The sequence below is a fragment of the Orbicella faveolata genome, unplaced genomic scaffold (genome assembly GCF_042242905.1).
Source record: "Orbicella faveolata isolate gen_17 unplaced genomic scaffold, um_ofav_v1 contig_46, whole genome shotgun sequence".
NCBI classification, from domain to species: Eukaryota; Metazoa; Cnidaria; class Anthozoa; order Scleractinia; family Merulinidae; genus Orbicella; species Orbicella faveolata.
In genome coordinates this window covers 6,799,016-6,812,196 of record NW_028301576.1, presented here as the reverse complement: position 1 = coordinate 6,812,196, position 13,181 = coordinate 6,799,016, and the positions used below count along the sequence as shown (strand labels likewise).

Here is a 13,181-nt window from a genome sequence, read left to right as displayed (position 1 = left end):
TTCAGGTCAAGGATCTACTGAAAGTAGCGATAGGCAGTAAATGTTCATTGGTCCTCGCTACTACGGTCACCTCGTTATTACGGCCACTCTTTTTCGGGTCCCGGCGAAACGTCTATACATCTTCTTATAAGAAAAGCCCGTTGAGGTGGCCACCCGTTGATACGGCCAACGGCCACTGCACATTCCGAAATCCCAGCCTGTATCAGTAATCCTTTACAATTTTACCCCGTTTATAAATACGGCCACTCGAACCAGTTTTGTTCATCTTTCCATTGTTAATATTTTACACACTGATTCAAGTTTCAATTTTTTAAAAATAATTATTATATATCTTTAGAAGTGCAATTTTGACATGACTTGCTCCATCTTCAATCCATAGCGAGATTTATGTCACGATTTTTTGGTAATTACAGTATTTCCGTAAAAACACATTCCAATTATAGCAAACCACAAAATCTCTAAATCTTTACTCTGCGAGAGACTCCATCGATAGATATATGCACACAGGGACACGGTTCAGCTTTGTTGAAACTGCTTCTCTACCTAAGTCATGAAAAAGCACATTTGACCCAATGAAAATGGTAACATATTTTCACTGGGATCCCCGACAAACAATGCCCAGGCTTTGATAAGTTATTATCGTTTTTAAAGCATGGTACTGGCCATGCGTTGAATGTTTAAATGTTTAGGCTGGCAACGTGATGTGGCAACGTTTGTTTCGGGGCGCAAGTGAGTTTGATATGGTGAACTGGTCATTTTGCAATTTATGTGTGTTGGCTGTTGGGCTGGCGTTACATATCTTCGTTACACAGTGCTGACGAGCCCCAAGAAGGGCGAAACAGCTGTCCACTGTTGCGATCCTACTTTATCAGTTCTTGTCAGGTTGGTGTCTCGAAACATTTTTCACGTGGTATCAGCCTTGCATTCTACCCTCATCCCGATGAAACACTCTTCTCCCTTGGAGCCACCTGCTGCCAGTCACCTCAGGCTGATTCTCTCATGAGAAACCAGAAACTGCAAAGGACCGCATACGATAAACGCCGCCAACGTAGGATCTACAAGAGATCTGATCAGCCAAAACAAAATGTATGAAGACAAACAATATGGGGCGAAGCAATACGACGATCATCGCTTTTAGACAAGACTGAGCGAGGAGTGGCGTGTAGTTGTTGTTGTTAATGTTTATAGTGGTCGATGCACTTAGCTACAACTAGCTAGTTTTCAGGCATGCCACTTAAACTGAAAGAAACAAATGTTGCAAATAAACCTAATAAGTTTAAAAATTCCAACTGGCGGGAGGCAGACTAGTTGGCTATTTACAAGCATAACAAAGGAATTGAACTAGGGTCTACCGAGAAACAACTCCAGCTTAGTGGTCAGAGCGGGACTTGAACCCGCGACCTCTGGATTTCAAGTCCGCGCCCTAACCACTCGGCCAAGCTGCCTCCTACGAACTTTTATGCTAAACAAGAGGTGTTTGGTTACGAAGGCATACTCGCACACTCTCTCACTCATCCTCTTCGCTCCTGTGACTGGACTGATATGGTAAGGCTACACTGCATACTACACGCCGAATAGTTAAAATCAGGAATGAAGAGGACATAGCATGTGGGTGATTGTTCTCCTCGTTTTTAACAGTTTATCCTTATATCTAAATTTTTTTTTCACGACTTGACAAGCTCAGAACTCCTTCTCGACCTCCTGTTACAAAAATAACCTGGTAAAGCTGGTTTACATAGTAACGTGCTTGCATGAGAGTAAGGGATTTTACGGTAAAAGAATTCTTCATACGAGCCAAGTGGCTCATCAAGCCGCGCCGAGCTTATCCCGGTTTCAGTAGCATGAAGTGACTAGGAGTATCCCCCTGTCCATCACGGGGTTAGCCCCAGCATTAAATTCGCCGGTACCCATTTATACACCTGGGTGGAGAGAGGCACTGTGAGAGTAAAGTGTTTTGCCCAAGAACACAACACAATGTCCCCGGCCAGGGCTCGAAGCCGGACCACTCGATCCGGAGTCGAGCGCACCAATCATGAGGCCACCGCGCCTCCCACAACGGTACATGGTTTTAATTGCAGCTCCTTAAGCCACATTAAATAAAAACATATTACACTGAAGGATATTGTCGAGGCAGTTCTTTAATTAGAGATAAAATAGCTATTTACATACAACAGGTGATAAAGGATAAACTATTGAAATATTCGTTTCCACTATTGTGAACGTATAATTTCACATTTTCAAAGTTGTTAGAACAAATCTCTTCAAATTTGATTATTTTCATTTGGAATGATGTTCGAATTAAGAAAAACTATAATTGCAAATACATGTATCTACACACTAAACTTTGAGTGATTTAACGTCATTGTACAATGGTGCAAAACTCATAAGCGTTAGGCAATAAGCCCTATTCGTATTCGCGATAGTGGCCTGGAACTAGCTTGCAATAGAGGCTCATACGGAGGATGTCATTTGGATTTGAAATTAGCCTAAACTGCAAGCTAGTCCAATACGAGTCTTTAAACAAAAAGATTTAATAACTGGGATTTTGCAATCTCATCTCAAAATCTCTAACATATATAATAAAAAGGCACGAAAATATCTAGAAAGACTGAGAAAACAGAATTATAGAATGGATTCTCCAGAATGAACAATCTTATCAACTTGAAACGTGAAAAACTTGAAATTCTGGCCAAAATTGATGGAAGTGCATCAGAAACAATCTTAAGCAAGGAATTGAATTTTGAAACAGAAAGTTGAATTCCCAGTTGAAAATATTGTACCTATTATAACTCCGCAAATAAATACTTTAACAATGGACAGAATCCGTCATTTCAAGGTAAAAACTTCACCCATAGGGCTAATTGACTAAAATAGGAGAAATCTTAATTTCCGTCAGGAATTGAAACGAGATGTGTTAAAGGAAATGTTTTCACAAGTCTCGTCTATAAGAAATGCTGCTCATTCTTTCTTGCCCTTTTTTTCCGTCTCCTGAATCTGATCGATCATCTTACGAGCATAATGAAGTCGACTGGCTAAACTCCTGCAGCATCCATGTTTCTCAATGTTCTTTAGAGGGAATGTACGGAATTTCTTGCTCTCATCAATATACGTCGCGGCACCCATGAGAGGGCAAACGATAATCTTGGTGTGGTCTTTGAAAAAGTTTATCTGCAACAAAAAAAAAAAAGAAAAATTTCCTTTAGAAAAACCGAGTCACAGTTCAATCACCCAGGATATAGAAGTAACATAGCGAGGGTAAATTAAGTTTCACTTCAAAGCATTTTTTAGCTGCTCAATACAACTCTTTCACGTATTCCAAAATGCTTTAAACAGCTTGCCTTACTATATTTAGTACGCTTTTATTTTTATTTTTATTTTTTTTTTCAATTTTCATCTGATATAGAATTTGTTCAATAGAGGCATTTTACAAGAATTTTCAACTCCGTAAAGTTTCAAGCTGTTGTAAGTTAATTCAGTTTCAAAACATCTCTATGAGAAAACGTTAACAATTTCTTACCAGCTTTCTCAACCAATCAAATGACGAATCGAACGACTCGGCCACGTGCGTTTTCCCGCGCCTGGCGCCGCGATTTTTCTGCAGTTGTCTGTTGGGTGTTAGCTTTTACGTAACCTCACAAAACGCAAAAATTCTCGAGAGAATCTGTGACGAGCCGAGGCAAGGTCTCCAAATCGTTTGACAAATCAATTACCAACAATAGACACTTAAGTGATTTGTTCTCTTACCTGTAGAGTGCCATTTGTAAGATGAAGTACAATGGCGTCCTTGGTACGAAACCACTGCTTCAAGAAAGGTAACCTTCCTGATTCATCTTCTTTAGCACCCTTAGAACCCGCTCCAGCCTACAAATATATAAATAATAGTTTAATCAAGGCAATCAATCTAAAGGACAGACCCAAATGTCCAAATGTTCAGGGAATATGGAGTGTGTGGAGATTTTGGGCTAGCACGGTTAGTCAAGTGGCTGAGCACACAACTTGACAAGGTAAAGGTACATGTAGGTTAAGTCTGCATACGAGCCAAGTGGCTCGTCAGGCCGAAGCTTATCTTGGTTTCAGTAGCATGAAGGGACTAGGAGTAATTCTACTCCCCCCGTGGATGGGATGCTAGTCAATCGCAGGGTTACCCCCAGCATTAAATTCGCTGGTACCCATTTAAACAACTGGACAAACGGACACAAAAATCTTGCACGAGGATATACAATGCACACGCGCGGATTTTTTTTTTCGCTTGAAAGCTTGCATGGCTGCCCACTAAATTACCTAATGAAGTTAAGTTCTGAAGATAAGATTGATGAACTTAAAGTTCTGTTAAGTGCATACATGCAGTTGCAACGCCTTTAGAAAGTTACATCTGTTAGTATTGCAGAGTATATGAAAACAATATTGATCAGAAAATATATACCTTTAGCAAGTGCTCATTCATGTAGCTAAGGAAGTACTTCAGGAGTCTAACTTTCTTTTCAAGGTATTCAGGATAGCCCTTTAAGGTGTGGTAATGTTCACTTCCTTCCTCGTCAATGTACTGGAGATTACTACAGGAAAAAAACATCAATGCCATATTGCTTTAGAGCAGTAATGTATGACCACCGCAAGGCGTAACAAGGTGGCCTTCAGGTCTAGCCAACTGGTTTTATTTTCTCTGTGTGTTACAGCACTTGTGGTACTGCTTAAAGTTAAAAAAAATTCCTCTTTTATGAGTTATGCAATTGCCCTTATTTTTTAAATTAGTTTTGGGTGTATTACGTGGAATCCACATTTAGTAAAAACTTGATTCTTTGAACCTTCCAATTATATTTTGAAGCAGATCTTTGTTCTTGGCAAAACATTTTAGAAGACATTTACCCGTGACATATCAAACCTGTTGATTTTTCAAGGCAATGTGGTTTGAAAAAATTGCAATTGCACTGTATTGCTTCGTAAACCATATAGGTAAAGTCTGCATATGAACCAAGTGGCCCATCAGGTCAGAGCTTATCCAGGTTTCTGTAGCATGAAGTGACTAAGAGTACACTGTATTTCTACTCCCCCCAGGATGGGATGCTAGTCCATCGCAGGGTTACCCCCAGCATTAAAGTCACTGGTACCCATTTATACACCTGGGTGGAGAGAGGCACTGTGAGAGTAAAGTGTCGTGCCCAAGAACACAAACCACCCGGACCACTTGATCCAAAGTCAAGGATGCTAAAAATGAGGCTACTGCTTGTTTGATTTTGGATAAAATGAAGAATTTGCTACTCACTCTCCATCCTGGTAAAGGATGAGCCTTGTCAGGTCATTGAAAAGAACACCAACACTGTTGTCACTTAGCTGATAACCAAAGCCATACTTGTCTGAATAATCCACCCATTTACCAACCCAGTACACCGGTGCATAAGCAGGGTCTTCTGCTTCATCTATTCAAAAATAACAATCACATTCAGTCAACTGTCGAAATTCTCTGAGTTATTGATTACTGTTCAAAATGATCCATACATAACTGTCAGAGTATTATATCACAGCTGGCATCTTAGAATTCCTAGCCCAACTGCAAATTTCAGTAGTCCAGGGCAAATGAGACCAGGAAGGAGATCAAATGTTGCTTGTGGAAATACAGTTGAACCCTACCATTTCAAACCCTCAGGAGAAGTGAAACATAGTTCAAAATGGTGGGAGTTTGAAATAGCCGTTAGTAAATAACTTAAACTGAAGGGCAAATCCAAGAGAAACAGTTTTAGGGTCGAATTAACCGAGTTTGAATTAGCAGGATCCAGCTGCAATGAACTTGTAAGTTTTGCTAATGATCAAATGGAAATTACCTTCATTGATACATGTTCTGTGACATGGTTTAGTGTCCAGACATGCTGTGATGTGACTGTGGAGCTGCCCAAGGTAGCAATCTTTAGGAATCACTGTGACAAAAAAAGGTACAAAATTAATCATAAACTATATTTAAGAGTTCAAAGAATGCTGAAAAAAGGTAATTAAAGGGAAAATTGTTTGTAACTGTTAAATAGGATTAGAGTTAGAACTGCTTTCAGATTTAGTCTCAAAGTACCTTCTTGATTTTCATCTTTCAGCTCCTCAGCAACAGCTTCACCAGGCATAATCAGTTTACTTTCTGCACCACAAACTCTGATACCAAGCGATCTTCTATTACTAACTTTCTCTAAAAAGGCAGCCTTGTCTCTTCTTCCCGCAGTGGTAGCAGGACGAGTTTCTTGTGAGTTCAACTCATTGAGTGGCCTTCTAGACATACCAAGAAGATTTGAAGATGACCCTGTTGCAAACCTGGGCACCATAGTTAAGCTACTGACTGGCATGCGACTAGGTGTAAATCCCTTAAAGAAGTCGTCATCAAGAACCTCTTGTAGACCTGGTCTTGTTGCGGGGTCTGGTCGCAATAGCTTTATGATTAAAAGTTGGGCTGTGTGCGAGACTTTTGAAGGAATGTAGTATTCATTTCTCTTGATTCGCTGGTATGTGTCTTTCAAGCTTGAGGTTTCAAAAGGTGGCTTGCCGACAAGAAGAGTGTACCTGTGGATAGATAATACTTATATGATAAGGCCTCTGTAATATACAGAACAGGTTGATTACATTTTCATGCATTAATGTTCATGCATTGTAGCCCTAGAATTTCTTGGTGTTGATCAGTGTTACCATGATTAAGAATGAACCAATTGACCAAAAAGCCGTTTCCCATTGACATATATATTCAGCCTTACTAAATTCCTGGCCGTCAATTTTTTCTCCATTCTGATTCTTACCAATAGTGCAAGGAATCTGTTGATTATAAATAACTCCTATGATGTAGCTATCAAAACTAAAACTCATTAAACTTTGTTTTGCACCATTCTTCTTTTATTTGTGCCCAAATCAAGTTTGAAGCAAATATTACTATTAACTATAATTTTCCAATTGTTTCCCACAAACACTGGACACAGAACTGAAGAAGTGTTAACCATGAATTTTCAAATCTTAGTGCTTGATAATATACTTCTTAGTGCTTGGAAATGAGGTCAATTTCAGGCTTTAGTTTTGTGTTTGATATATTAATTTTTACATGTGTGATATGCAACAATATTGAATGTAAACATTTTCATCAGAGCAAGTATACAACCTCTTTCCCAGGGTCTCTCATCTTACTACCCCCTGGAGCGAGAGAGGAGAGACCCTGGTTAGGTCTGGTCACGTGCTTCTTTGACAATCCAGGGGTCCTCTCTAATGAGGCAATTTTTTGCATTGAGCTTTGTCAAATTCAAAGCAACGTATTGTGCTTGCAAACAGGTCTAATCAAATAGCTGGGCAATGGCCAGTTTGATACATCACATTTTTAAACAGAAAGAAACAAATTAATAAAAAAATTATTATTAACTTACAGAATACATCCCAATGACCAGACATCCACCTCAAAGCTATGTCCCTTCTTGTTGAGTACTTCAGGTGCAATGTAGTTAGGAGTGCCACACAGGGTTCTGAAAAAAAAAAATCAATAATATCAGACTCTATACATATAAAATCAAAAGGTAAAACTTGTAGTCCATGTCCTAGGAGTTGTAATGAAGCATTTGACAATACTTTTTAAAAAGATGGCTTCAAAAGAGTGTGTTCACCCTTTTTTATTTTCAAATTTTGAGATACAAACTTATAAAGACACCATATTCATGTTTGCATCTTTCCACCAAGGTGTATACATTTATATTAGCTCATTGAAATGTTTATAAATGTCTACTATTCTGGCAGACTTGACAAATCTTGGTCTGAACTTTCATTCACTTTTTCTTTGATGCAAATCACATTTTCCTTTGTTACACAACTGTAATCTGTTACAGTACATGTACATAATTAACTAAGGTAACAAGCCTGAAACATTTCTAAATTTTATAACCTTCACCATGTTCAATTTTCTTACTTTTTTCTTTCCCCATCAATCATCACTCTAGTCGCAAGACCAAAGTCCCCAATCTTGACATCCATTTCATCATTTAGGAATAAGTTTCCAAGTTTAAGATCACGATGAATGATCTTGTTGTCATGTAGATATTTACAGCCTTCAACTATCTGCTTCATGAAGTAACGCACTTCGGGTTCAGTTAGGGCTTTTCGACGTTTATGAAGTTCCATCATGGACTGAAATGTGAAAACAAGAAAAAGAGGATGCTTAATTACACATGTATTAGGTAAAGTCTGCATACAAGCCAAATGGCCCGTCAGGCTGGAGCTTTTGTCAGTAGCAATTGAAGCAACTAGGAGGTATTTCTACTCCCTCCTGGATGGGATGCTAGTCCATTGCAGGGTTACCCCCCAGCATTAAATTCGCTGGTACTCATTTATACACCTGGGTGGAGTGGGACGATGCGAGAGTAAAGTGTCTCGCCCAAGAACATAACACAATGCATCTGGCCAGGGATAGAACCCTGACCGCTTGATCCGGAGTTGAGCACACTAACCATGAGGCCACCACATGCACCTACGTAGTTATGGTGATCAATGCAATGCAGAATTGGTGCATCTCCCTTTTAAAACATTTTATAAACCTGCCAAGCGACTAGGCTTGATTTCCAGCCGCTGTTCGGGAAACGAGCCCACACTCCTCCCACGAACTTCTCGGGGAGGAACAAAGACCAGATGCGAGAGAGCGGCGGAAATCAAAGCCTACCAAGCAACGTGACTAGATACATATGTGGAGAATTTAAAGGTACCAAAAACAAATGACCAACCACAAAGAAAACTTAATGTGGGAGAGTTAAGTGTCTTGCCCATCAGAACATTCTTATTTAGGGCAGCCTACAACTGTTTTGGCCTGACAATAATACCAACATGGGCACAAGACATGCAACAGGTTCAACAAATCCAACAACAGACTTTGTTGTTGTAAAGGTGGCTTGAAAAAAATAAAACAAATAATTCATCACCCCTTGTGCCAAAACATAAAATATTCATTTCAAAATGATAACATTAGATGGTCACAAATGTAAATGTGACATCTTATTTGACAACTTTGCCTAATAAAAATGTATATTTACATTTACTAGCATAAAATAAATTTTAAGCTCTAATCAAATGTGTTAAATTTTCTTAGTGAAACATGGTAAATGATAAAAAAACAGGGTAGAGCAAAATAATTTTAAAAATTTATAGACTGACACCGCTTCTATGTAGGTTAACAGTTGACTAGTAAGGATTCTTTTTCCTACTCTTACGTGGTAAGAATTCTTTTTATCAGAATGGGATTTAATTCTCATGCTTTAATTTGAATGTCAAATAAACCCAAGTTAATGTTTTGTTTCTTAGCTTCCTGTTTACACCAGGTGAACATGCAAATTTTTCCTTTAATATCAGCTGAGCCTCATTCTGCATAAATAACACCTTAAATAATCACAAGTCTTGCTTTTGAGGGTAGAAATTTTCTACATAGCCAGTTCATGTATATCAATTTGTTTCAATTCTGACATTCAAAAACGGTGTATTTTTCCAATATATCTTAACTACGAATGTAGAAAAGAAATCTCCAGCCTTAAATGAAAAAGAAGCCTTTTTTGTCTTAGGCCATTAGGATCCTATTTCCGCCATTCTGCATTGTTCATGCAATATTCATCTTCTAGCTCTATGTGGAGAAGCAACAGGTGTTCGTAAAAAAAAAGTGTTAGTTCCTGTAAAACTTCATCTAAAGCAACACGCTTATGACCGAGTAATTTAGCTTTCCTAGTGAGCAAGTGAAAAAAACTTAAAACAAACAAGGAATATTTTATAATAAGAGCTGAAACGTAAACTGGAGAACAAAAGCAAAACTTAACTGTCAGCTTACGTGGATGTTTCAAAGTTTATGAATATTAAAAAAAAATAATACATTAACACTAAATCTTCTACTTGTTGATCCTTTGTGGCATCTAAAATCAGTATTTGCGGCTAAAACACCCCCTTTTCGAACTCTTTTCGCGGTAACAAACGGCTTTTTCTTTTTTTCCTTCAGCGTCCCACTTCGACAAAAGCAGAGGAGATGGTTTAATTAAATATCCGATGAAAATACATGTACATGAAGCTTTTAAATTAAACGTAATAGAACAAGTAGTCGATGCAAAATCGGAAGCAGTGTTAAAAATCATAAAAGCTTACCCTCCGTCTGCATAACTCCAACAGGATGTAAATATAGTCTGCATCCTCAAAGAACCCACGAAACCCAACGATGTGCTTGTGTGTTTCTGATTTGAAACCCACTGAACGATGGATGGCTATCTCCATAGACATCTACACAAATCGGATAATAATTCAACGATCAGAGAAATATCAAAACATTTAGGAGTCAAAAGCAAGCTCTACAAGGCGTCCGATCGAGTTTTTAGGCGATTTTCCTTGCTTACCTTTTCTTTTTGATGTGGCTTCGTCAACATGGTCTTCGAGATGATCTTGCCGGCCAAGATTTCCTTGGTCTCCATATCTGTGAGTTCGTAGCATTTTGCAAACCCTCCCTGTAAAATCGTGTAAAACAAGAACATTTACGACAAATTTAGATACCTCACTAGGAGTCTAAAATGAACTTGCGATCAAAGGTTCGTTTGCTCGTGTTGATTCAGGATTTTTAAATGACCGTTGGTGGCGATTGTAACACACCTTGCCGAGAAAACGGCCCCGTAGATAACGTTTTTTTGTCGTGGGATCCACAATATATTGGTCCAAGTCCTTTGCAACTCTTGCAGAGCTGTATTTATCTCTTGTAGCCGCTTTATGCATCTTCAATCTAGTCGCTCAACGAGGCCGTCCAAAGTCTGCCAAAATCTCAACAATTCAGTGTATAGATAAACCAGAAGCAAAGTTCTACGATACAAAATTACGTGTTTAGCTTCCACCTTGATAAAAAAATTTTGAATATGGCGAAAATTCTGAGCAAACTTCTCAGTAAAGATTTCACGAACGAGCGCCGCGTTCTCGTGGAAGAAATGGTCGCTTCGAACGAAGAGATCGACAGTTTAGAAACCATTCAAACAAACTGCGTTTGAATCATAAGCCAATCAGATCCTTCGACGGCACTGAAGATGCGACTTTTTGACCAATGAAATTGTCGCGTCACGCAACAAAGAAATTTCCATGACTATTGTGCCAAATCATGCGTTACACGGCAACGGGAATTTAAATTAAATTTAAATAAATTGACCAGAACAAAAAATAAAACCGATATTTTTGGGCATTGAACGTTGCCTCCTCCAGTGATGAAAAAAAAAGGATATACATAATGTTGTGGACATTCTTTCTCCATCTGCATAGAATAATGTCTAATGTTCACAATGACAAAGTCCTCCTTTGTTTTAAGATTTTAAAACATCTACAGCTGCAAAGTGTAAAGAAACTATTTTTAATTAATTAAATAAACATTTGAGATTTGTGCGTAAACTTAATCCATTCTCATTTCTCTCACTGCAAAATTCTATGAACTATTTATAAACACTTATTTTATTTTGATGTGAGAAGAGATTGATTTTATCTTTTATCAACCAAACTAATTAGATTACAGTAAACCCTGATCTCTGCATTTTTATTTTTCCAAACTCCAACAATATTTTACAACATTCGCACATATTTGTTCAATCTACCCCGGGGCAATTTTTTTTGTTTTGTAAAACAAAATAATATTAAGGAGTCACATGGAGAAAGACACTGACTACAATATCCCTTTTATCTATGTAAAAAATTCATATTATTTTAATCTGCAGGTTGAAGCACAAGTCTCCAGGTTTTAAGTTTTCCTGCTGTTATCTTTGAGAACTATTTTCTTGGTATTTGAGTATGCAGCACCAGCTGTGACTTGAAAGCTTAGATCACTACCACGAAAATATACTACAAGTATATCTTCTATAATGTGGTGGGGGGGGGGGGGGGGGACAGAGGGGCAGGAGCCTGGGAGAATAGGAGAGAGGAGGCGGGAGAGAAAAGGGCAGGAAGTGGGAGTTTCAAGAGGGCAGGAAGCCTGGAGAGAAATGAAAAACAAAATGCTAATTTTTGTCATATTTCATTGAGTATTCAAATTCTTTCAAAAACAAGAACTCAAAATAGTATTTGACTCGCATTTAGCTTATTTTGGGACTTCTGAGCCGACAAGGAAACAAAAATTCACCCTTGGGCTAAAAAAATTGAGGCTTACTTCTTGTAAAATTGGAAACCCTTTGGTAGTGGTTACATCATAAGTAATAAAGTGTGAGTGAGAGAAGTAACGCTGAAAACGAAGGAAAAAAGGAAAAGGAAGTGCCTAAGAATAAATTTGTGCAGCTAAATGACTAGGATGTGTTTTGAGTCTCCGAATTTATGGGAGACCAGAGCAGGACAGACAAGGGCGGGAATTGGGAGATCAAGGTACGGGAAGCAGGAGAGCAGGATACAGAAAGTGGGAGGTTCTGACCCCCCTGTCCTCCCTATAATTATCTCAAAAAGTACTTACTTTATTAGACCAATTTCGATATATTAAAATTCAGCCTAACACAATAGACCTCAGCACAAGGCTCAGGGGAATAAACCCCACAGACTCTGTAGTTATTCCCCAGAGCCCCATACTGAGGTCTATTGTTTAAGGCTGAATTTTAATATATCAAAATTGGTCTATTGAAACTTGGACAAGCTAAAAAATTGTGTTGACATAATTTTTAAACAGTTAATAAGTTTCTTGTATACTTGCAACTGACAGGCTTTGTCATTGTTATTGTTGCCATTGTTTATTGCTTTTGTTGTTCTATGTCATTTTTTTGTTTATTTTGTTTGGTTGGTTTTGGTTTTCATAGCTTTTGTTTTTGCCACATATAATTATTGTACCCCCCAGCCTCTTCCTGAAAATGGAAAGTCATAAAGTTGAACTTTCCATTCAACCATCTTGGACTTCTTTTGAATACCACCCCATTAATCATTACCAAGTCACTAGGTTCTAAAGACCATTTTCAATGTCTATGGCAATCTGACAGCAATCTGACAGCAATCTGAGCATAATTGAAAACTGAATAAATGTTACATGTGACTTGTGCTGTGGTAGCCTATGTTATGTTGTTTCCATTGGAAACAAGCAAAGACACTTACCTACCTGCAAGAAATAAGAGAAATACATAGAATGGGAAACAGAATACTTACAGATACCTGTCTGTCTGCGATGTTACTGCAGAGTGGGAAATCCCTTCACGGTATGGAGCCTGGGAACTGATTGAGCC

The 13,181-nt window shown here is 38.4% G+C and overlaps 1 protein-coding gene across 3 annotated transcripts; it reads right to left on the bottom strand.

The window, feature by feature from the left end:
• Nucleotides 1-2,120: 2,120 nt before the first annotated feature.
• LOC110068671 (serine/threonine-protein kinase PLK1-like) lies at nucleotides 2,121-13,159 on the bottom strand. 3 transcript variants are annotated; one of them, XM_089278807.1, is made up of 11 exons: nucleotides 13,105-13,159; nucleotides 10,359-10,466; nucleotides 10,114-10,245; nucleotides 7,910-8,127; nucleotides 7,377-7,472; nucleotides 6,056-6,534; nucleotides 5,817-5,909; nucleotides 5,261-5,414; nucleotides 4,424-4,553; nucleotides 3,745-3,861; nucleotides 2,121-3,168 (listed from the first exon to the last, which is right to left on the bottom strand). In XM_089278807.1, exons 2-11 carry the CDS (start codon nucleotides 10,431-10,433, stop codon nucleotides 2,959-2,961), a joined length of 1,704 nt encoding a protein of 567 aa, XP_089134933.1. In that variant the 5' UTR covers nucleotides 10,434-10,466; nucleotides 13,105-13,159; the 3' UTR covers nucleotides 2,121-2,958. The 3 variants fall into 3 exon arrangements, with proteins under 3 accessions (XP_089134933.1, XP_089134934.1, XP_089134932.1); XM_089278808.1 differs by having other exon boundaries at nucleotides 13,111-13,158; XM_089278806.1 differs by lacking the exon at nucleotides 13,105-13,159 and adding an exon at nucleotides 10,609-11,441.
• Nucleotides 13,160-13,181: the final 22 nt, after the last annotated feature.